General features: G+C 47.5%; 1 protein-coding gene across 10 annotated transcripts in view; it reads left to right on the plus strand.

Moving 5' to 3' along the window:
- BRD8 (bromodomain containing 8) overlaps window positions 1–24,230 on the plus strand; it is a 791,877-nt gene that overhangs the window by 321,097 nt on the left and 446,550 nt on the right. For all 10 annotated transcript variants that reach the window (XM_078652722.1, XM_078652724.1, XM_078652723.1 and 7 more), the window contains 2 exons: window positions 22,962–23,030; window positions 23,338–23,515. In XM_078652722.1, coding sequence (XP_078508848.1) covers window positions 22,962–23,030; window positions 23,338–23,515 — 247 coding nt within the window. The remainder of the gene's footprint in view (window positions 1–22,961; window positions 23,031–23,337; window positions 23,516–24,230) is intronic.

Here is a 24,230-nt window from a genome sequence, read left to right on the forward strand (position 1 = left end):
ATCTTGAAAAGGGAACAAGGCTGCAGGCTCGGGGACGGAGATTCTTCAGGAGCGACCAACACTTCTAGGGGTAAGTTGGGATCTTGGAGGATAGGCAGGCACCCCGGAGTTGGGCACAGGAGGCCGGGGGCGCCGGGTGCAGGGGTGTCTTTTGACTTCGGGATATCTTATCTTCTGCTGGTCGCAGTTGGAGGGGTCCCTGGTTCTGAGGCTGGGTCGTCGAGGAGGGTCCTTGGGCACTGGATTCCAGGTCAGAATCGCCGGGGGGACGTCCTCAGGGTCTTTGTCTACTCAGGCACGGGCCGGGCTCGGCGGGTGCAGAGTGTGCTGGATTCGCAGTTCCTGCCTGGCACCAGGGGTATTTCTGTTTGAGCAGAATCACTGCTCATGGGAGTCCCAGTCTCTAAGAGGGTCAAGGCAGGCATGTCCTCTGGTGTTCTCGAGGTTGCTGTCCGCCGGAGATGCCGGGATTTAGCAGGAGCAGGTTCAAGAATCAACAGGCCGGTAGGGCTGGGGCCAAGTCGGTTGGTGTTGTCCTCTTGTTAGCAGCTGCAAGGCAGGCCTTCTTCTTCTTGGTCTTCTTTCTTGTTTCGAAATCAGGATCTGAGGAGGAAGGAAGGTTAGGGTGCCCCTAAATACTACATTTAGGGGCGTTATAGGTAGGGGAAGGGCAGGGACCAATAGGTCCCTGTCCTGGGGTGATTACACCCCCTATCCTGCTCCTCTCCTGTGGGAGGGGGGCAGAAGCCTATCTCTGATTTGGCAGGGCTCCCCATCCTCAAGATGGCCGGAGCCCGGAGTTGTGCCTCACCTCGCCTCTCCCACCTGAGGGGTGGAGTTGGCACAGACTGGCACACCCCCTTTCCTCACGTAGGGTTTCCCGCCAGTCTTCCCGCCAGAGTGGGGGTCAGAACCGGTGGGGGCCAGTTGCTGAGTACAGCAAGTGGCCTGGAGAAGCTCACAAAGGCGGTATGCCTTTGAAGCTTCCCCCTGCCCATCCTGGGGGAGGAGACCTAGCACCTTCCCCAGGATGTGCTTTGTTGCAGGCCCAGGAGAGCGGGGGGGCTCTCCACCCAGGGGTCCAGCAAAATGTCTGCTGTGTGGCAGCCTAGGCAGCCTATCAGACAAGACATGGATTGTAGATTAGGTTTCAGGGGGCATCTCTAAGATGCCCTCTGTAGTGCATTTTACATTAAATCCCACACTGGGATCAGTGTGGGTTTAATGTGCTAAGAAGTTTGATATCAAACTTGTCAGTCTTCAGTGTAGCCATTATGGTGCTGTGGAGTTCGTAATGACAACCTCCCAGCACCATATACTCTTAATGGCATCAATGCACTTGCAGTGCCCAGGAATGGCCCTGGGTACTGTAGGGGCACAGGGCTCATGCACCTGTGCCCACACCACTGGCATAGAGCACCCAGCTAGAGGGGTGAGTGATGTATGCCAGGGCAGTGGATCTGTGGGCATAGCACACAGGTATGTGTGCCATGTCGACTCTTTGTTTAGTTCTGCACCAGGACACTCAGCCTGCAAAGGCAGTGTGTGTGTGTGTCAGGATGCAAAGGTGGCATAATAAGTGCTGCGGCCCTTAGAGGTCTTCTCTGGTCACAATGCCCTGGGTACCTATGGTACCATTTACCAGGGGCTGGCATGTGGCCAGAGATGCCATTTGGGTTATAGCTTCAACACAGTTTTAGGGAAGGAACACAGGCCATGGGCACGTGATTGGCATGAGCCCAGGGCACACTCAGTGGAAGGACATCAGCAATTCAGCAAAAAGTGGGGGCATACCATGCAAGAAAGATCGCACTGCAGCACGCCTTGTCACGAACGTCCCCTCTAGAACTGCCTTCCTACCCCTCCTTCAACAACTTCACTGGCTCCCGGTACACAAGCGAGTCAAATCTAAAATGAGTTGTATTGTACACAGGGCCTTGAATGGCAAAGGCCCCAGTTATCTTGCAAAAAAATCCAAACACTATACACCTTCCAGGTTACTCTGCTCTGGTAACAAATCTCTGCTTATCGTACAGCAGTTCAAGCAATCGCGAATGGGTGGGAAAGCTTCCTTTCACCTAGCCCCTCTTCTCTGGAAACAGCTTCCTACTCTTCTACGACAATACTCTGATCACCTCCAATTCAGAAAGTTCCTTATAACTGTATTATTTAAACATGTCCCTCCTCACGGCCTACTGCAGTACCTGCCTCCATGGCGCGGAGATACTCCTTCTGGGGTGATTCAAGCGCTTTACAAATAAATAAATAAACAAGTCTGAGTCGAGATTGTATTGCTACTTCTCTTGGGTGCATTAGTGCAGCTTCCCAATCTATGTCCTCCATTTCTCCCACATCTCGCTCCCATCGCTCTCAAAGTGCAACCAAAGTGTCAGGTATGTTGTTATTCAGTGTTTTGTATGCAAGTCATCTCCTCTTGTAGTAATCTCCCCTCCAATGGAACATACTCCGGTATCTCGGTTACTATCAGCCCTTCCGCAAGACATGCATGCCTCAACTGTGCATACTTCAGAAACTGCGACGGGAGTAGATTATTTTCCCGGTGAAAAGTCGAGAGGGCCTTGAGCTCCCCATATTGTAGGATATCCCCGAAAATGGAGATACCAATCATATCCCATGCCCCGAATCCTCATGGCTTTCCCAGTTCTTTAAGCCATGTACCTTACCGGTATTTCCCTGGTAATTCTGTGGGTCAAGACAATTGCTTTTGTGGCTATCTCCCACACTGTCAAGGCTCCTTGGGACGCAACTGTTTAACTACTTTACTTAAGGAGGGCTCTTTCTAACTTATAGGTGGGGTGGTCCTGAGATGCAAAAGCTCCATTGTAGATATTAACTAAGTGTGCTGCCTAGTAGTAGGCCTCAGTATCCAGGAGGGCCATCCCCCCCATTGTATGGGTTGCGTTGTAATGTTTTGAGTGCCACTCTCGGGTGGCCGCCCTTCCATATCAGAGACCTCACTTCCGCATTAATTTTAGTGAATGTTTTCAGTGGAATTGGATAGTATGTGTTCTGGAGCGCATAGAGCAGCTCGGGTATGGTAATCATTTTAAAGAGAGACGCCCGACCCAGCACCAAGAGGGAAAGTTCTTTCCATCTCGCCATGTCCTTCTCGAAGTTAGACACTATCCTCCCTAAATTCCAGTTGTAGCAAACCTCTCTCTGGGGTGTTAACAAAGATTGTAAGGTATTTAAACCCATCGGGAGCCACCATTAGGTTTCCAGGTAGATATGACCAATCAATTAATTGCTGTGTTGAAAATAACACTGATTTATCCCAGTAAATCTCGTATCCGAGTACTGCCCATACTTCTCACGTGTTTGAAAGAGCACTGGGATTGTCATTGAGGGTTCTGTTAGATATAAAAGGATGTCAAACAATGTTATTGTTAATATTGGTATGGGAGGTTGGGGCTACAAACAATAACAAGCAATGGAAATGCAATAGGTCTCGGATTTATTTGAGTTAGAGCTAATGGCATTGTAAATGGCAATGTCTTTTAGCCATGTGTTATGGAGTGTATGCATGTGGTGTGTAATGGAATTATGTGGTTTGGATTGGAATTGTTCTCCCTGCACACTCACAAACTGTTCACCCTGCACACTCACACACTGTTCACCCTGCACACTCACACACTGTTCACCCTGCACACTCACACACTGTTCACCCTGCACGCTCACACAATGTTCACCCTGCACGCCCACACACTGCTCACCCTACACGCTCACACACCGCTCACACAATGTTCACCCTGCACGCTCACACACTGCTCACCCTACACACTCACACACTTCACACTCTGCACTCACACTGTGCACTTACAACTCTGCACTCGCACTCTGCACACTCACTCTGCACACTCACTCTGCACACTCACTCTGCACACTCACTCTGCACTCACTACTCTGCACTCACTACTCACTACTCTGCACTCACTACTCTGCACTCACTACTCACTACTCTGCACTCACTACTCACTACTCTGCACTCACTACTCTGCACTCACTACTCACTACTCTGCACTCACTACTCACTACTCTGCACTCACTACTCTGCACTCACTACTCTGCACTCACTACTCTGCACTCTGCACTCGCTACTCTGCACTCACTACTCTGCACTCACTACTCTGCACTCACCACTCTGAACTCACCATTCTGCACTCACTACTCACTACTCTGCACTCACTACTCACTACTCTGAACTCACTACTCACTACTCTGCACTCACTACTCACTACTCTGCACTCACCACTCTGCACTCACCACTCTGCACTCACTACTCACTACTCTGCACTCACTACTCTGCACTCACTACTCTGCACTCACTACTCTGCACTCACTACTCACTACTCTGCACTCACTACTCTGCACTCACTACTGCACTCACTACTCACTACTCTGCACTCGCTACTCACTACTCACTACTCTGCACTCACTACTCACTACTCTGCACTCACTACTCACTACTCTGCACTCACTACTCTGCACTCACTACTCTGCACTCACTACTCACTACTCTGCAATCACTACTCACTACTCACTACTCTGCACTCACTACTCACTACTCTGCACTCACTACTCTGCACTCACTATTCTGCACTCACTACTCACTACTCTGCACTCACTACTCACTACTCTGCACTCACTACTCTGCACTCACTAACTACTCTGCACTCACTACTCTAGCTCACTACTCTGCACTCACTACTCACTACTCTGCACTCTCTACTCTGCACTTACTACTCACTACTCTGCACTCACTACGCTGCACTCACTACGCTGCACTCACTACGCTCTGCACTCACTACTCTGCACTCACTACTCACTACTCTGCACTCACTACTCACTACTCTGCACTCACTACTCACTACTCTGCACTCACTACTCTGCACTCACTACCCTGCACTCACTACTCTGCACTCACTACTCACTACTCTGCACTCACTACTCTGCACTCACTACTCACTACTCTGCACTCACTACTCTGCATTCACTACTCTGCACTCACTACTCACTACTCTGCGCTCACTACTCTGCACTCACTACTCACTACTCTGCACTCACTACTCTGCACTCACTACTAACTACTCTGCACTCACTACTCTGCACTCACTACTCACTACTCTGCACTCACTACTCACTACTCTGCACTCACTACTCTGCCCTCACTACTCACTACTCACTACTCTGCACTCACTACTCTGCACTCACTACTCACTACTCACCACTCTGCACTCACCACTCTGCACTCACCACTCACTACTCTGCACTCACCACTCTGCACTCACCACTCACTACTCTGCACTCACTACTCTGCACTTACCACTCTGCACTCACCACTCTGCACTCACCACTCTGCACTCACCACTCACCACTCTGCACTCACCACTCTGCACTCACCACTCTGCACTCACCACTCACTATTCACTACTCTGCACTCACTACTCACTACTCTGCACTCACTACTCTGCACTCACTACTCACTACTATGCACTCACTACTCACTACTCTGCACTCACTACTCACTACTCTGCACTCACTACTCACTACTCTGCACTCACTACTCACTACTCGGCACTCACTACTCTGCACTCACTACTCTGCACTCACTACTTTGCACTCACTACTCTGCACTCACTACTCTGCACTCACTACTTCTGCACTCACTACTCTGCACTCACCACTCTGCACTCACCACTCACTACTCACTACTCTGCACTCACTGCTCTGCACTCACTACTCTGCACTCACTACTCACTACTCTGCACTCACTACTCTGCACTCACTACTCACTACTCTGCACTCACTACTCTGCACTCACTACTCTGCACTCACTACTCACTACTCTGCACTCACTACTCACTACTCTGCACTCACTACTCAAAACTCACTACTCAGCACTCACAACCCACTACTCTGCACTCACTACTCTGCACTCACTATTCTGCACTCACTACTCACTACTCTGCACTCACTACTCACTACTCTGCACTCACTACTCACTACTCTGCACTCACTACTCACTACTCTGCACTCACTACTCACTACTCTGCACTCACTACTCTGCACTCACTACTCTGCACTCACTACTCTGCACTCACTACTCTGCACTCACTACTCACTACTCTGCACTCACTACTCACTACTCTGCACTCACTACTCACTACTCTGCACTCACTACTCACTACTCACTACTCTGCACTCACTACTCTACACTCACTACTCACTACTCTGCAATCACTACTCACTACTCTGCACTCACTACTCACTACTCTGCACTCACTACTCTCTACTCTGCACTCACTACTCTGAACTCACTACTCTGCACTCACTACTCTGCACTCACTACTCTGCACTCACTACTCACTACTCTGCACTCACTACTCTGCACTCACTACTCACTACTCTGCCCTCACTACTCACTACACTGCACTCACTACTCACTACTCTGCACTCACTACTCTGCACTCACTACTCACTACTCTGCACTCACCACTCTGCACTCACTACTCTGCACTCACTACTCACTACTCTGCACTCACTACTCTGCACTCACTACTCTGCACTCACTACTCACTACTCTGCACTCACTACTCACTACTCTGCACTCACTACTCTACTCTGCACTCACTACTCTGCACTCACTACTCACTACTCTGCACTCACTACTCTGCACTCACTACTCTGCACTCACTACTCACTACTCTGCACTCACTACTCACTACTCTGCACTCACTACTCTGCACTCACTACTCGGCACTCACTACTCTGCACTCACTACTCGGCACTCACTACTCTGCACTCACTACTCGGCACTCACTACTCTGCACTCACTACTCTGCACTCAGCACTCACTACTCTGCACTCACTACTCTGCACTCACTACTCTGCACTCACTACTCTGCACTCACTACTCTGCACTCACTACTCTGTACTCACCACTCTGCACTCACTACTCAGTACTCACTACTCTGCACTCACTACTCTGCACTCACTACTCACTACTCTGCACTCACTACTCACTACTCTGCACTCACTATTCTTCACTCACTACTCCTTACTCTGCACTCACTACTCACTACTCTGCACTTACTACTCACTATTCTGCACTCACTACTCACTACTCTGCACTCACTACTCTGCACTCACCACTCTGCACTCACCACTCTGCACTCACCACTCTGCACTCACCACTTTGCATTCACCACTCTGCACTCACCACTCTGCACTCACTACTCTGCACTCACTACTCACTACTCTGCACTCACTACTCTGCACTCACTACTCACCACTCACTACTCACCACTCTGCACTCACCACTGTGCACTCACCACTCTGCACTCACCACTCTGCTCTCACTACTCACTACTCTGCACTCACTACTCTGCACTCACTACTCTGCACTCACTACTCACTACTCTGCACTCACTACTCTGCACTCACTACTCTGCACTCACTACTCTGCACTCACTACTCTGCACTCACTACTCTGCACTCACTACTCACTACTCTGCACTCACTACTCTGCACTCACTACTCACTACTCTGCACTCACTACTCTGCACTCACTACTCACTACTCTGCACTCACCACTCTGCACTCACCACTCTGCACTCACCACTCTGCACTCACTACTCACTACTCTGCACTCACTACTCTGCACTCACTACTCTGCACTCACTACTCACTACTCACTGCTCTGCACTCACTACTCACCACTCTGCACTCACTACTCACTACTCTGCACTCACTACTCTGCACTCACTACTCTGCACTCACTACTCACTACTCTGCACTCACTACTCACTAGTCACTACTCTGCACTCACTACTCTGCACTCACTACTCACTACTCTGCACTCACTACTCACTACTCTGCACTCACTACTCTGCACTCACTACTCTGCACTCACTACTCTGCACTCACTACTCACCACTCTGCACTCACCACTCTGCACTCACCACTCTGCACTCACCACTCTGCACTCACCACTCACTACTCTGCACTCACTACTCACTACTCTGCACTCACGACTCACTACTCTGCACTCACTACTCACTACTCTGCACTCACTACTCTGCACTCACTACTCACTACTCTGAACTCACTACTCTGCACTCACTACTCACCACTCTGCACTCACTACTCTGCACTCACCACTCTGCACTCACTACTCTGCACTCACTACTCTGCACTCACTACTCTGCACTCACTACTAACTACTTACTACTCACCACTCTGCACTCACTACTCACTACTCTGCACTCACTACTCAGTACTCACTACTCTGCACTCACTACTCTGTACTCACTACTCACTACTCTGCACTCACTACTCACTACTCTGCACTCACTATTCTTCACTCACTACTCCCTACTCTGCACTCACTACTCACTACTCTGCACTTACTACTCACTATTCTGCACTCACTACTCACTACTCTGCACTCACTACTCTGCACTCACCACTCTGCACTCACCACTTTGCATTCACCACTCTGCACTCACCACTCTGCACTCACTACTCTGCACTCACTACTCTGCACTCACTACTCACTACTCTGCACTCACTACTCTGCACTCACTACTCTGCACTCACTACTCACCACTCTGCACTCACCACTGTGCACTCACCACTCTGCACTCACCACTCTGCTCTCACTACTCACTACTCTGCACTCACTACTCTGCACTCACTACTCTGCACTCACTACTCACTACTCTGCACTCACTACTCTGCACTCACTACTCACTACTCTGCACTCACTACTCTGCACTCACTACTCACTACTCTGCACTCACTACTCTGCACTCACTACTCACTACTCTGCACTCACCACTCTGCACTCACCACTCTGCACTCACTACTCACTACTCTGCACTCACTACTCTGCACTCAATACTCTGCACTCACTACTCTGCACTCACTACTCACTACTCACTGCTCTGCACTCACTACTCACCACTCTGCACTCACTACTCACTACTCTGCACTCACTACTCTGCACTCACTACTCTGCACTCACTACTCACTACTCTGCACTCACTACTCACTAGTCACTACTCTGCACTCACTACTCTGCACTCACTACTCACTACTCTGCACTCACTACTCACTACTCTGCACTCACTACTCACTACTCTGCACTCACTACTCTGCACTCACTACTCACCACTCTGCACTCACCACTCTGCACTCACCACTCTGCACTCACCACTCTGCACTCACCACTCACTACTCTGCACTCACTACTCACTACTCTGCACTCACGACTCACTACTCTGAACTCACTACTCACTACTCACTACTCTGCACTCACTACTCACTACTCTGCACTCACTACTCTGCACTCACTACTAACTACTCACTACTCACCACTCTGCACTCACCACTCTGCACTCACCACTCTGCACTACATTCTCTGCACTCACTACTCACTACTCTGCACTCACTACTCACTACTCTGCACTCACTACTCACTACTCTGCACTCACTACTCAAAACTCACTACTCAGCACTCACAACTCACTGCTCTGCACTCACTACTCTGCACTCACTACTCTGCACTCACTACTCTGCACTCACTACTCACTACTATGCACTCACTACTCACTACTCTGCACTCACTACTCTGCACTCACTACTCACTACTCTGCACTCACTACTCTGCACTCACTACTCTGCACTCACTACTCACTACTCTGCACTCACTACTCTGCACTCACTACACTCACTACTCTGCACTCACTACTCACTACTCTGCACTCACTACTCTACACTCACTACTCACTACTCTGCAATCACTACTCACTACTCACTACTCTGCACTCACTACTCACTACTCTGCACTCACTACTCTCTACTCTGCACTCACTACTCTGAACTCACCACTCTGCACTCACTACTCTGCACTCACTACTCTGCACTCACTACTCTGCACTCACTACTCACTACTCTGCCCTCACTACTCACTACTCTGCACTCACTACTCACTACTCTGCACTCACTACTCACTACTCTGCACTCACTACTCACTACTCTGCACTCACTACTCTGCACTCACTACTCTGCACTCACTACTCGGCACTCACTACTCTGCACTCACTACTCTGCACTCACTACTCTGCACTCAGCACTCACTACTCTGCACTCACTACTCTGCATTCACTACTCTGCACTCACTACTCTGCACTCACTACTCTGCACTCACTACTCACTACTCTGCACTCACTACTCTGCACTCACTACTCTGCACTCACTACTCTGCACTCACTACTCTGCACTCACTACTGTGCACTCACTACTCTGTACTCACCACTCTGCACTCACTACTCACTACTCTGCACTCACTACTCAGTACTCACTACTCTGCACTCACTACTCTGCACTCACTACTCTGCACTCACTACTCACTACTCTGCACTCACTACTCACTACTCTGCACTCACTATTCTTCACTCACTACTCACTACTCTGCACTCACTACTCACTACCCTGCACTTACTACTCACTATTCTGCACTCACTACTCACTACTCTGCACTCACTACTCTGCACTCACCACTTTGCACTCACCACTCTGCACTCACCACTCTGCACTCACCACTTTGCATTCACCACTCTGCACTCACCACTCTGCACTCACCACTTTGCATTCACCACTCTGTACTCACCACTCTGCACTCACAACTCTGCACTCACTACTCTGCACTCACTACTCACTACTCTGCACTCACTACTCACCACTCTGCACTCACCACTGTGCACTCACCACTGTGCACTCACCACTGTGCACTCACCACTCTGCTCTCACTACTCTGCACTCACTATTCTGCACTCACTACTCTGCACTCACTACTCACTACTCTGCACTCACTACTCTGCACTCACTACTCTGCACTCACTACTCACTACTCTGCACTCACTACTCGCTACTCTGCACTCACTACTCACTACTCTGCACTCACTACTCTGCACTCACTACTCTGCACTCACCACTCTGCACTCACTACTCTGCACTCACTACTCTGCACTCACTACTCTGCACTCACTACTCACTGCACTCACTACTCACTACTCTGCACTCACTACTCACCACTCTGCACTCACTACTCACTACTCTGCACTCACTACTCTCCACTCACTACTCTGCACTCACTACTCACTACTCTGCACTCACTACTCTGCACTCACTACTCACTACTCTGCACTCACTACTCACTACTCTGCACTCACTACTCACTACTCTGCACTCACTACTCTGCACTCACTACTCTGCACTCACTACTCACTACTCTGCACTCACTACTCTGCACTCACTACTCTGCACTCACAACTCACCACTCTGCACTCACCACTCTGCACTCACCACTCTGCACTCACCACTCTGCACTCACCACTCACTACTCTGCACTCACTACTCACTACTCTGCACTCACGACTCACTACTCTGCACTCACTACTCACTACTCTGCACTCACTACTCACTACTCTGAACTCACTACTCTGCACTCACTACTCACCACTCTGCACTCACTACTCTGCACTCACCACTCTGCACTCACTACTCACTACTCTGCACTCACTACTAACTACTCACTACTCACTACTCACCACTCTGCACTCACCACTCACTCAAGTCCATGCAATTAGAGGACATAACATTCTGAACAAGCACCTACCTCTCAGTGCCCTCACTGTCTTGCGAAACTTCTCGATGCCAGCCAGGAAGAGAGCAGTGATCGGCGCGCGGCGGGGACGCTGGCGCCGTGAGCGCGCGCGTGACTGAATCCGCGCGTGGCCAGCACTTGTCGCTCCCTCTCCCATTAGGATTGCTGGGCGCGTGCCCAGCTCTTGTCTCCTTTTGTCGGCTTTGGCGGCTGACATGATCACAATAGTTCTCTGCCGAGAACGCGCTTCGCGCGTCTCTAGGCCGAGACCTAAAAAGGTTTTACCTGTACAGAATGTAAGACCTGCACCAAATGGCACCAACTGGCAGTTAGTAAACTGCAAATCTTTACAGGAAAAAAGAAAGGAATTAGCCACTGAAGTGCTCAAAGAAGTGCTAGACCAGTGGAAACTCATGGTCACCATGTTGGAGGAGAATAACACATCATGTTTAACATGTATCACAATGAAGGCAAGACACATTTGGACTGCTCCTTTCTGGTCATGACATTTCCACGTTCTGCCCTTTACTTCCATACAGTTTCTCTGATGTTTTAATGTCTTGTATATTCAAAGACCGGTGTCTTAATAAACGTATTATTCAAGTTGGATTCCATTTGTAAAATGGTCCAGTGTTTTAAAATGTATTTTTCATGTTGTGACTGACTGGAATATTTGAATACGAAGACCAATTTCCTATCGTAATTTTTCTCTTTTTCTTTCATTAAAATTTCTCCTTTTATGTCTTTAACTTTGCCCATCGCCTCTTCCAACATCCCTCAAGAACATATGCTTTGTTAGAAGTTGTGATGTATCAATAGCATGAGTTTTATACTCTTACTGCTTGTGAGCCTCTTTTTCCTCATAAATTAGCTGACCAGCGGTTCGTATTTCAATGAACTCTGAAGAAAATTATAGTAATGTAGTAATTTGTTCTGATCAGATATTTAGGTATATAGGGGGTTTCAGCTGGCCTTGAGTGAATGTAATCCTAACATCCAAAAAAGGAATTTCCTTGACTTCTATGGTAGCTGTAAATGTAATTCTCGGATGTATGGTTATTGAGGAGTCTGTGCTCTGCTCTTTTTTGCCCCATGTTAGACTTCATGTCTACCACCTTCTTGTCCACTACCCATTTGTGTAATAAGCTATCTTGTCTGCTTAGCCTATGTGCCTCTTCATTTCTCTCTGTAACTGAATTGGCACTATTAGTATTCTCATCTGTATGTCCCTCATATAGATTTCTTGCTTTTGTTTTGAAAGTATGTAAGATTATGTTCCCCTTGTTTGTTTAAATCATTGCTGAGGTGTTGTACGTCTGAATTTGTACAGCTCTGCTTGTTATTCTACTGCTGGAATAGTTTTACTGCTAAACATACAGTATTCAGTTCCAACTCATTCATGTGTTTCACCGCTTCTTCCTCTGTCCGTTGACTACAAATTTGAAATGTACCAATGTGTGACCCACCCCAAGCCCCCTTTTGTGATTCATCAATGGTAATGGTCAATGTCGGGATTGTTCTTTTGAAAAATATGTCTTATCATGTTATCTCATGTCCATCATTTTAACTCCCTCTGGAACTTGCATGTGACACCCACTAAATGCTTTCAATCCCCCTTTATTTGTGACCATTGATTCGAGAGCCATTCTTGTATTGATCTGTTGCATACCTCACAAAAGGTAATATGATGCCTTCATTCCTAACATTTTGTTCATCTGTTCCTTTAATGCCATTCGCCTCTCCTGTATCAGCATTGCTTTTGCAGAAACGGTTTTGAATTCAACCCCAAAATTACCTTCTCCTGTTAAGGGTGAGGGCATGATATTATCATGTTGTATGCAAAGCCCAACCTGAATGATATAGTATAATCTGTAGTGTGGTCGTCTGACATTGTTGGACTGGATTTCCCCTTTACCAGCCATTGCCTAAATAGGGATATACATTGATGGGCTAATACATTGATGGGCTAATATACAGTGCGAACAACCAATGCAAAAAACATGGACCGATCATGCCTTAATTGAATTTACCATTAAGAGTAACAAAGTAGAATATAGGGGCCTACGTCAAGACTTTCGCATGTCACGTAGGCAATGGCAGAAAGTCTCTCCGGAAAATTTCCAAGTCTCCTTGAAAGTACCTCAAAGGGAACCCTTGGATAATTTAGAGGAAGCGCTTTCTAAGTATAACTCTGCATTCATTAAGACTATTGACCAACTTGCACCAATTAAATGCCTCCCCACTTGTTCAAAACGTCAGCAAGCAGCCTGGTTTACTCCTGAGCTACTTATAAAAAAAAAGTATGTAGGAAACATGAGAGGAAATGGCGCACCACCCATGAGGAAAGCGATAAAAAATCAAGTTTCCAACCTCTGTCAAATTACCACAGTAGTATTAAGCTCACACGAAAGAACTATATTTCCACTAAACTAACCTCGGTTGTTAATAAGCCGAAGGTTTTTTTAACATCCTCCAGTCGTTCATAAATCCCAAGGCGTGTGAAAACACAGATACACCGTCACAAACACTTTGTGATAACATCACATCTTACTTTTCCGAAAAAAATTGAGTCAGTTTATGACAATATGGTTTTTTCGGGGAACTCTCAATGCAAACTGTGGTAACAGATACAGTAGAATTGACCCCTCCTATGATGCTTGAAAACTTTCCATCACTTACTATTATAGATGTAGAAGCCTTAATGCATCAAGTGAAGACCGGTTCCCCTTGTGACATAATTCCTGCAAAAATAGCTAATAGTCTTATTCCTCAACTTCCACCGATTGAAAACCTTTTGAATCTCTCCCTGGAAGAAGGGTATGTTCCATCAGAATGGAAAGCAGCTCAGATAATGCCTATTCAGAAAAACATGAAGGCCCCTCTGACTGATGTGACCAATCTTCAGCCCATATCACTCCTGCCATTTCTGAGTAAAATACTAGAGAGGCATGTTAACAAACACCTCTCTAGTTATGTCGAATTGTCAGGCAACCTAGACCCCTCTGGGTCAGGTTTTAGGCCCAAATATAGCACCGAATCAGCCTTGCTAGTGGTCACAGATAACATCAGAATGACCCTAGACAAAGGACATTCAATGATTCTGGTGCTATTAGACCTATCCGCCGCATTCAACACTGTTTCCCATCGGATATTACTCAGAAGGCTGAAGGAAGTAGGATTAAGAGATTCTGCCTTCCGTTGGAAGAACAGTTTTTTATCTGGTCGCACTCAGACAGTAAATCTGGGCCTTTTTGTCTGGAGACTTTGTTTGTTCTCTGAAATAGGGCTTACTACTTTGGATGAAGCGCACTCTTTAAAATCTATTCTGCCTTGCTGTAGCATGTTTGGAAACATTGGTAGGATTTGATTAGTCATTTGTAAGGGCGAAATGTTTCAAGTAATGATCATAACTTCCTCCTCCTTCCCTCCCTGAACTGTACAGCATTGGTGCCTGCAGGTCTTTTAAAAAGAGTATGGACAGGTGATCTGGAAGTGATGACTCGGATTGCTATATCTCCTTCTCTGTTATCTGTCTGTCTCTATATTCTTGGGCGATATTAATAAATGGGAAGGGAATAGGGATGGGTAAGGATGGATTTAGAGAGGAACATGGAAATGCAACACATTGCTATTCACAATCTGTACTTTAAAGTCACTACAGCTACAAGTGACCCGAAACAGTCATATATGTACTCCAACCTTGCCTCGGAGTATTCCAGCACCACACAGGGCCACTCGCTGGCACCGCAACACATTCTAATAGAAAATAATCATATATATATATATATATTAGCATAGGTCCGCCATCTTGTGTTGGGCTCGGAAGTGTGCAAGTTGTTTTTCTTCAAAGAAGTCTTTTGAGTCACAAGGCATAGTGACTCCTCCTTTTCTTTGCAATGTGCATGGTCCTCAACTCCATTGTTAGATTGTTTTTTCACGCCCGGTCAGGTTCTATTGTGTACTCCTCTGTTCCATCTGACCTTCGTCGTAAAGCTAGTATTTAGGGCTCTAACGTCTGTATTGTTATCGAACACGCTTACTTAAAGTATACATTGGTTGAATATCGACACTGATGCGCTCCAGCAGACCAAGGCCCAGAGATCCTTCGCCCTTCGAGGCTGATTCCTCTTTTCTAAGTTCCATTCATGTTATGCCCAGCTGGTGATGGAACAGACCACCTTTGGATTTTGCCCAGGTTGCCACCCCAAGTTTCCACACACTGACTGTTGGACTTGACCCTTTTTGGCTAAAGTTCTCTACACCTTTTGCTTCCCCCTAGACGTTTCTTCTGACATAGTGTTGCCAACTTAGATGCTTTGGGCACTTTGCCACTGCTGATCAGTGTCAAAGTGCAAGTGCTTCCTGTGTAAAGTGTAATGGTAATTGGTTGTCCATGATTGGTATGCTGCCTTACTAGTAAAGTCCCTAATAAAGGGCACTATGTGTGCCAGGGCTAGTAATGCATATGCTACTAGTGGGCCTGCAGCACTAATTGTGCCACCCACACCAGTAGCCTTAAAGAGAGAACTCAGCCCTGCTATTGCAGTGCCTGTGCGCAGTTTGTTAAACTGCCATGTTGTCCTGACAAGTGCACCCACTTGCCAGACCTTACCCTTCCCTCTCTATGCACATCAGACACCCCTATGGTAGGTCCAAGGCACCCTATGGGCAAGGTGCAGTGCATGTGAAAGGTAGTACATGTACTGAGGTGTGTACCATGTCCTGACAGTGAAATACTCTCCATTTCGTTTTTCACTTTTGAAAGGCCATCTTGCCCATTGGACAGAATGGGGAGGCTGTGTAATATGTTTTCCAGCCTCTCTTCCCAAAGGCTTAAGATGGAGAGGTGAAGTTTAGTATGCCTGAACTCACAATGTAATAACACATCTTTTTATGAAGATGGTTTTTGCATTGTGTGCTTATGAACCACTCTTTTAGAAGTGGCTGGGTTTTTGTGCTCTAACATTTCTGTGTGTCTCCGCTTGGTTGTGGATTTGAGAGTGATAGGATCTGGGGAATGTCTAGACCCAGGGGAGGAGGTGAGACAGCAACAGGCTGACATGCATCTGGAGTGTAGGGGGGAGGAGTAGCCCCTAGAGGTGAAGAGGCCTGGGTTGCTGCCATAGAACAATGGTCCCATCTCCTGCTGAGTGATTGAGAATCCAGACCCCCCACTAATCAAAGGAAGAAGGTGTCACTGGCAGGGAAGCACACGGAACTGGTTGAACAGGGGTCCGTTGCTCCCTGAACCCAAAGACTTCAAAGACATTTAGGGGTATAACTATGAGAGCTGAAGCCCCTGAACGTTGGAATGGAGAAATGGAGTGATCAAAACTGTAAAGGATTGAACCACTACGTGGCCAAGAGGAACCTCTGTCAAGGAAGAAACAGCTGAAGAGACTGAAGGAAAGGCCTGACCCTTGCTGTGTGTTCTGGGGCTGGCCTGCAGTGTGCTGCTTTAACCAAGGAAAGGCTAAAGGGACTTTGCTATGTGCTGTATCCTCCTGCTTGAAAGGACTTTGCTGTGTGCTGTGTCCATATGTAACTTATCCCCAAGGGCCCGAGATGAGCTGGCTCCCTGTTGTGGAAACTCAGGAACACAAATGTTTCCAGGAGAGTCTCAGCGACGCTGTGTGCGTGTGCTTTTTGCATCCTGAGACCCTCGTAAGAATTGCCCTGTGATCGTGGGCACCGGGAGTCCAAGCGAGTATCAGCAACGCTGTGTTTGTGTGCTTTTTGCAGCCTAAGCCCTTAGTGAGGATTGCCCTGTCATTGGCCACCTAGAGTCCAAGTGAATCTCAGCGACGCTGTGTGTGTGCGCTTTGTGCAGCCTGAAACCTTCGTGAGGATTGCCCTGTTATAGTGCACCTGAGTCCAAGTGAATCTCCGCGACGCTGTGTGCGTGTGCAGCCTGAGACCTTCATGAGGATTGCCCTGTTATCGTGCACCGGAGTCAAGTGAGTCTCAACGACGCTGTGTGCGTGTGTTTCGTGCAGCCTGAGACCTTCTAGAGGTGTGCCCTGTGATTGGGCACACCCAAAGCCCAAGGGAATCTCAGCAACGCTGTGTGCGTGTGCCTTGTTGCAGCCTGAGATCTTCATAGTACCAGTGGCCTGGACCGGCAGCCCCAGAGGAGCTGAGCCGCCGGCCGATCCCGCCATTGCCAGAGCGGTACTTCGAACCAACCCCGACGATGGATGGCCCGAGTTCCAATGCCCCGAATCCACAAGTTGCATCAGAGGCCCAAGTCGCAGGAGGAGGAGAGGAGAGTAACGGGTGCCGCAGAGCGGGGCGGGGTACAGGCTCATAGGGAGACGATCTCGGCCTCTCCCATTCCTGCAGCGGGAGCCTCTGTATCGCGGCCCGTACTTGCCAAGAAGTGGCAGTACCGGGGTCGGAGTGCGGAGCTGCACTTTTGGTCTACATCATACCTGTATGGGGGTATCTGTTGATGGAAGCTGACTGCGAGTCCGTACGAGGAGCGGAGAGACCGCCTAAGGCACCGTGATCGATGCTGGAGTGTATTACGCTTTGCATTATTTCTGCCTTATGAACTACCTGAAGTGTACTACGCATTGCATTATTTCTGCATTACGAACTACCTGATTGTTGTAATACGCATTGTATTATCTCTGCATTACGGACTACCTGAAGTGTATTACGCATTGCATTATTTTTACAATGCAAAGTGCCTGATTCTTGCATTACGAACTGCATAGCATTGTGTTAGGACTGCAGTGGCTCATTTAGAACTGCTCATTAATATCGCCAGAACTTATAAAGGCTGGCTGGCCTAATAAGCGGCCATGAGGAATATTACAAATAGTCATATGTGGGATTTATATCATGTGGTCTCATCGTACATCTTTTCATATAGATTTATACTTGTTTTTATGAAACTCGGGTGGAGTCCATTTGTGGTGTCATTATTGGGTTACTGAGAGCGTGGTTGCAAATACTTTACACACTTGCCTTGAAGATAAGCCTGGCTGCTCGTGCCAAGCTACCTAGGGGGTGAGCAGGGGCTATCTGAGAAGGTGTCCTTCCTTTCCCTGCATGGAAGCAAGGGTCCCTATTTGGCCTAAGGTACCTACATCAGCCAACTAGCGACCCCCAGGTCTAACACCCACCAACACCTCGTGTATAACTTGTGCTTGTTGCCCAATCATCAGTAATCCATCTGTGAGGCATGTAAGTGCTTTTGATTGAAAAAGACGCTGCGAGATCTGCACCCAAGATGAATTGAAATGTCCAGACGAACTGTTGATGACAACTCCGGATATTTTTCAATCCGAAGAATGCCAACACACGGCACAAGCTCAGACTTTGGCAGCGGATGAGGGATCATTCTCCCAAGTTTGGGGTCCAAACTCGAAATTGAGGACCAGGAGTAATGTGCTCCAATCCATCGCAATCACAGTCTCAACATACTGTCCCAAAGGGTCAGCAGTCTGGCTTAGACCGACCGAAGCCTTTGCATGGGCTACCACTGCTTTCAGAACATGATTGGCACTGAACAGCTCTACCATAAGCACCTAGCCCTGGCTCGGCACCCAAGCAACAGCATAAAGCCTATGTCTCCCAGTCATCGGCCTCAAGTCGAGACTCTGAATTGAAACCACAGCACCAAAACCTAGGAGCCCCTCTGCACCAAAATCAAGTCCTTTGACACCGAAAACATCGGCATCAAAAACTGCTTCACACCCGAAGGCACATACTTCGGTCAAACAGAAGACCAGCTCTGAAACTGTGGAACCGGTACTTGAAAGGTTACAAGAACATCTCAATGCCAGACAAAAACAACTTTTGATTCACCCAGACACCTGGAGAATTATAACTTTGCCTCAATAAAACACAGAAAAGCAAGCAATGAGGCAGCTGACTTTTGAGTAGGCAGGGGACAGCCCCTGCCTACCAAAGCACATGAGAAGAGTGGATAAGGTGACTAGTGCACCACTCAGACCACTGCCAGTGACACACTCGCCACCACATTTATCTCCTGCAGACTCACACTTCTACCCAGACGGTTCCATTCATTCCTTTCAGGAACATGATGGGTACTGTAGGAAAGTGACCCTTTTTGACATGGTCATTGATGTGATTTCGATTGGAAGTGTATTGGGTTTCTGCTAACCGGGTCCCCAGTGCCAGATCTCTTTCCCAAAAACTGCAGTTGTTCCCCCAATTGGCAATTTCTGTAGTTTTCTATAAGTCCCTAGTAAATGGTGTCCCTGGTGGCTAGGGCCCGAGATACTAAGGAGGGTCCCCAAGGGCTGCAGCACCAGTTGTGCCAACCTAAGGAACCCCTCACCAAGCACATGCAAGACTGCCGCTGCAGGCTGTGTGTCTTGGTGTAGACAAAAGTGAAAACACAACATGTCACACATCCCTGTGTGCCATGTCACCTGCCACTGCATGTGATACTTTAAAGTTACCCCTACATCAGGCCTGGCAGCTCTAAGGCAGGGTGCTTAGTACTACATGTGAGGACATACCTGAAGGAACAAATATGACCCTGTGCTGGTCAGTTCCATTGCTCCCAGTACAAGTGACCAGGAAAGCCTTTTTAGAGCATGTGCTGGACACTGGTGAAAACAAGTTCCCCAGCTACATGACGGCTTCACTGAAAATAGAGATCTTTGATATCAAACATCTCGTATTGGCCAACCCCCACTAATGCCAGTATAGGATTTACCTATACATGCACCCAGAGGACACGTTAGAAGTGCCCCCTTAAAACCTACCAGCCTCTGGTGTACTTACTGACTGGTTTCTGCCAGTCTGCCACCTGAGACGCTTTTCTGACCTCCTAGGGTGAGAGCCTTTTGCTCTTAGGAGAACCAGAACAAAAGCTTGTTCAGGAAAAGGACGTTACACCCCCTCCCACCGGATGACCACCTGATTAGCCTTCTGTAGCAATCAAAGAAGTCTCGTAGACAACTCTTGTAGTTGGTGGTTTATTCATCAAGCTACAGCTTAGTTAGTTCTAACGTATGTTCCAATATACGCCCCACCAGGTGCAGCCTCCTTGCTGCTCAACCCATCATCTCCAACTGAACTCCCTTCAAGTACAAACATTCATAACATTCTAATGACATCACATTGGCTGAGCAACAAGGCATAGAACAAGGGCAGGGAGGATGCATTACTTAACAAGCAGATTACAACACCTTTCTGTGCAGTAAGCCGCAAAGGACTGCAACCTTTGAAATGCGCATCTGGCTTCCCGTCACAGGACAGGAAGCTGACCTCTTTGTCCAGGAACCCCTTGGCACCTGGACAGGCAGGACAATTAGCTAGTCCGCTAGGCATGCCACCTCCAGGCTAGTACCACCCCTAAGATGAGCTACTGTGAGGTGGACACGACTTTTCAGAAATAGTTATCTTTATGATGCATACTTAGAAATTCTGTGACAGGGTTATGCCCACCGCCCACAGGAAGTAGTCATATAGGGGGTGTAGTGATCCCCAGGATCAGTAGCCCACTGGCTACTACCTTACACTCCCCTAAATTCAGTATTGAGGGCCCCTGATTCAGAGACGTAGATCCTGATGACCTAAGAAGAGAGAGGACACTGAAGAGCCACAAAAGCAGAGAGGAGAGAAGCAGCAGCTGACCTGGTACCAACCCTGCTGACCTGTCTGCATACCTCGTCAAAAACTGCGCCAAAGTCAACTCGTCCTGTAGCGGTTGACTACAGAAACCCGGGAGGACTGCCTGCCTTTGAAAAAGACTCAAAACCTCCCGTGAACAGCAGACCTGTTCTGAAGAAACTCCAAAAGAGAAGACTCCGAGGCCTCTGGAACCACTAAAACCTGACACCCAAAGTCACCACTGCATCTGTCACCTTGGCCTGAGTTGAAGTGGGCCACTGGTGTCAACAAGGTCCCCCAGCCCTCCAAATGCCAAGTCCATTGTTGTTTCACCCCTTCTAGACTCCCTAACATCGCCTGCAGCCTCTGCAGACAATCCCCCTCAACCGCAACTGCTCTGGTAAGGAAAAACCTGATGCCTAAGGACACCCCTGCATCTCACCCCAGGGCCTTGTAGAAGAGTGTCCCCCATCCCGAGCAGTTCAAGGCCGGAGACCACTTGCTGGTTCAACCTAACTGGTTTCATGCCCAGAGCCTGCAACCTCTTTCCGCAGTGATCGATCTCCATTGAAATAGATTGGGCTCCCAATGCTGTTTTGCACCCTGCACCTGGCCGCCTGTGCCAATGGTGGTGTACTGTTTGTGCTGCTTTGGACCTTGCCCACAACTCTTTGTAACTCCTGGAGATTGGTCTTGTAAGTCGCTGTACTATACCTGTTTGCGGAACTTGTTCTTCCTTCCATAGGTTAACATTGCAGAAATCAAAAATTGCAGTGTCCACTTTATGAAGTGAAAAGAATTTATATTTAAAAACTTACTTATGTGAATAATTTTTCTCTGATGACTACCCCTATATAAAGATACTTGATGTTTTAATAAATTGGTGTGGATCTCCTTCTTGAGTCAGAAACGTTTGGGGTTCTTGCTGGTGGGTTGTTCCCTCCATGCTTGAAGGGTTGCACAAATTCTTGTTTTTAAAATTTTGATAGAGGATTGATCGTTAACTGTGACTGGGGAGATGCTGGGGTTAACTTCCCTAGGAGAGAGCCAGAGTGAAATGCTATGGTCATTGCATCATTGAATTGTTCAAAAGAAGAGGCGTTCAAGGGGGAGTGAGAAGTTAGGCATTTGATTTAGAAATGCTATCAAGGAAGTCGGAGAATGCATTTTGTAAACGTGAGTTTAGAATTAGGATGGGAGGATTATGGCTGACAGGTATAAAAAGATGATCGGGTGGTGAGTGAGTAATGGAAGTAGTGGAGGAGCAAATGTTTTAGATATCAGAATCAGATTAAGTAAATGCCTGTTAGAATATGTAGTGGATGAATGCATGTTTTGTAGTTTTGATGAGCAAGAAGCTGGGTTCATAAGACAATTTTTGCTGAATGCTCAGTTTTACATTAAAGTTGCCATGTGTAATAAGTTGGGTAGTGAGGGGTATTTTCTCCATATACTTAGTCAAGATCATCAAGAACCGACATTTCCTGGTGGCCGGTAGACATGAACTTTAGTTTTAGTTCTGTCTTTATAAGGGATGTATCTTTGCATTATCCAGGAACTTTAACCTTCCCTAGAATGTGTCTGTTCTCCCGTCTCATTATTTAATTGTGACCTTGTTCCCTACTTCCCCCCCTTTGACCCCCTTCCCATGATTGTTGTCTTTGAATCCACCATACAGGTATGCCAATGTGTTCCTACAACCTGTGACCGATGACATCGCCCCTGGGTACCACAGCATTGTCCAGAGGTAACATAATGTGCAAGACAAAGAAACTAGTAGGGTGCAGAAGGGTTGATGGGGTTAGAGGTAAGCCTTATGAGGGCGCTCTGATGTGGGAGATTAGGAGAGCTTCTTGCTCCAGTGCTGAAGTATTGGGGGAGGTGGAGGTTTTATTTGAGGGAGTGGGGCACTAGGCACACCCTCCTCTGTGAGCTCAATAGAGTTTAATTAGGCAAACAAAAAGTACTGTGGTTGCTGGGTGGAGGGGCATTTCTAAGGTAAGGCGTGATCCAGTCATATGTGACCTACAGTTTTAAGTTTGCTTTGTGTTCAGGCCCATGGATCTTTCCACCATCAAGAAGAACATAGAGACGAGCTTGATTCGCACCACGGCTGAGTTCCAGCGTGACATCATGCTGATGTTTCAGAATGCTGTTATGTACAACAGTTCAGATCATGACGTCTATCACATGGCGGTGGAGATGCAGAGAGACGTTCTTGAGCAAATCCAGGTGAGAAAAAGCCATCCTGTGTGTGTTTGTGTGTATGCATATGTGTGTGTTTATGTAGTATGACTCTTGTGGTAGTGTATCAGAGCACAGTATATTGAAGGAGGTTGTGGAGACACTTTGAGGTTGCTTACATGAGGAGAGAAAGATTTGTACGTTTCTTCAATATTAGATCTAGGCTTTCAGAGACAGTTTTTTCAACCCACAAATGGTTTTGCATTCACCTCCACATAGTTATCCATGGTCAAAACCTTCTAACTATTGAGCCATCACTGTCACTTTAACTAGTCTCAATACCGAAGTGAACAGAATAGTTTTTACAGTGAACTGCTCACTGCAAAGCCACGCTCATCATAGTGCTGTGACAACTCACATAGGTTACCAACAGTATAATGCGTTTGGTACAGTATTGAGTGATAGTTGGAGTACAGCAGAATATATCCTCCTGCAGCTCTGCTATAATGTATTCCTTAGCTACGAGTGTGTCACTGACCTTGCAAAAAAGAAGCTGTTTCCTCCTGCCCGCAGGATCCAAACATATATAAGATCTGATGTGGTGAGGACTGTAATTGTAGCTACAGCCGTTAAGAAGGTGGTGAATGTGTCAAGTGATGCTCCTCCTGGCAAGGAGAGCAAAACATTTGACTCTGTGGGTATGATTATAGAGGACCTCCACTGCCTCCTTGGGGAAAGACAAGTCCGAAATATATGAAGAACT

Source organism: Lissotriton helveticus, chromosome 7 (genome assembly GCF_964261635.1).
Source record: "Lissotriton helveticus chromosome 7, aLisHel1.1, whole genome shotgun sequence".
NCBI lineage: Eukaryota > Metazoa > Chordata > Amphibia > Caudata > Salamandridae > Lissotriton > Lissotriton helveticus.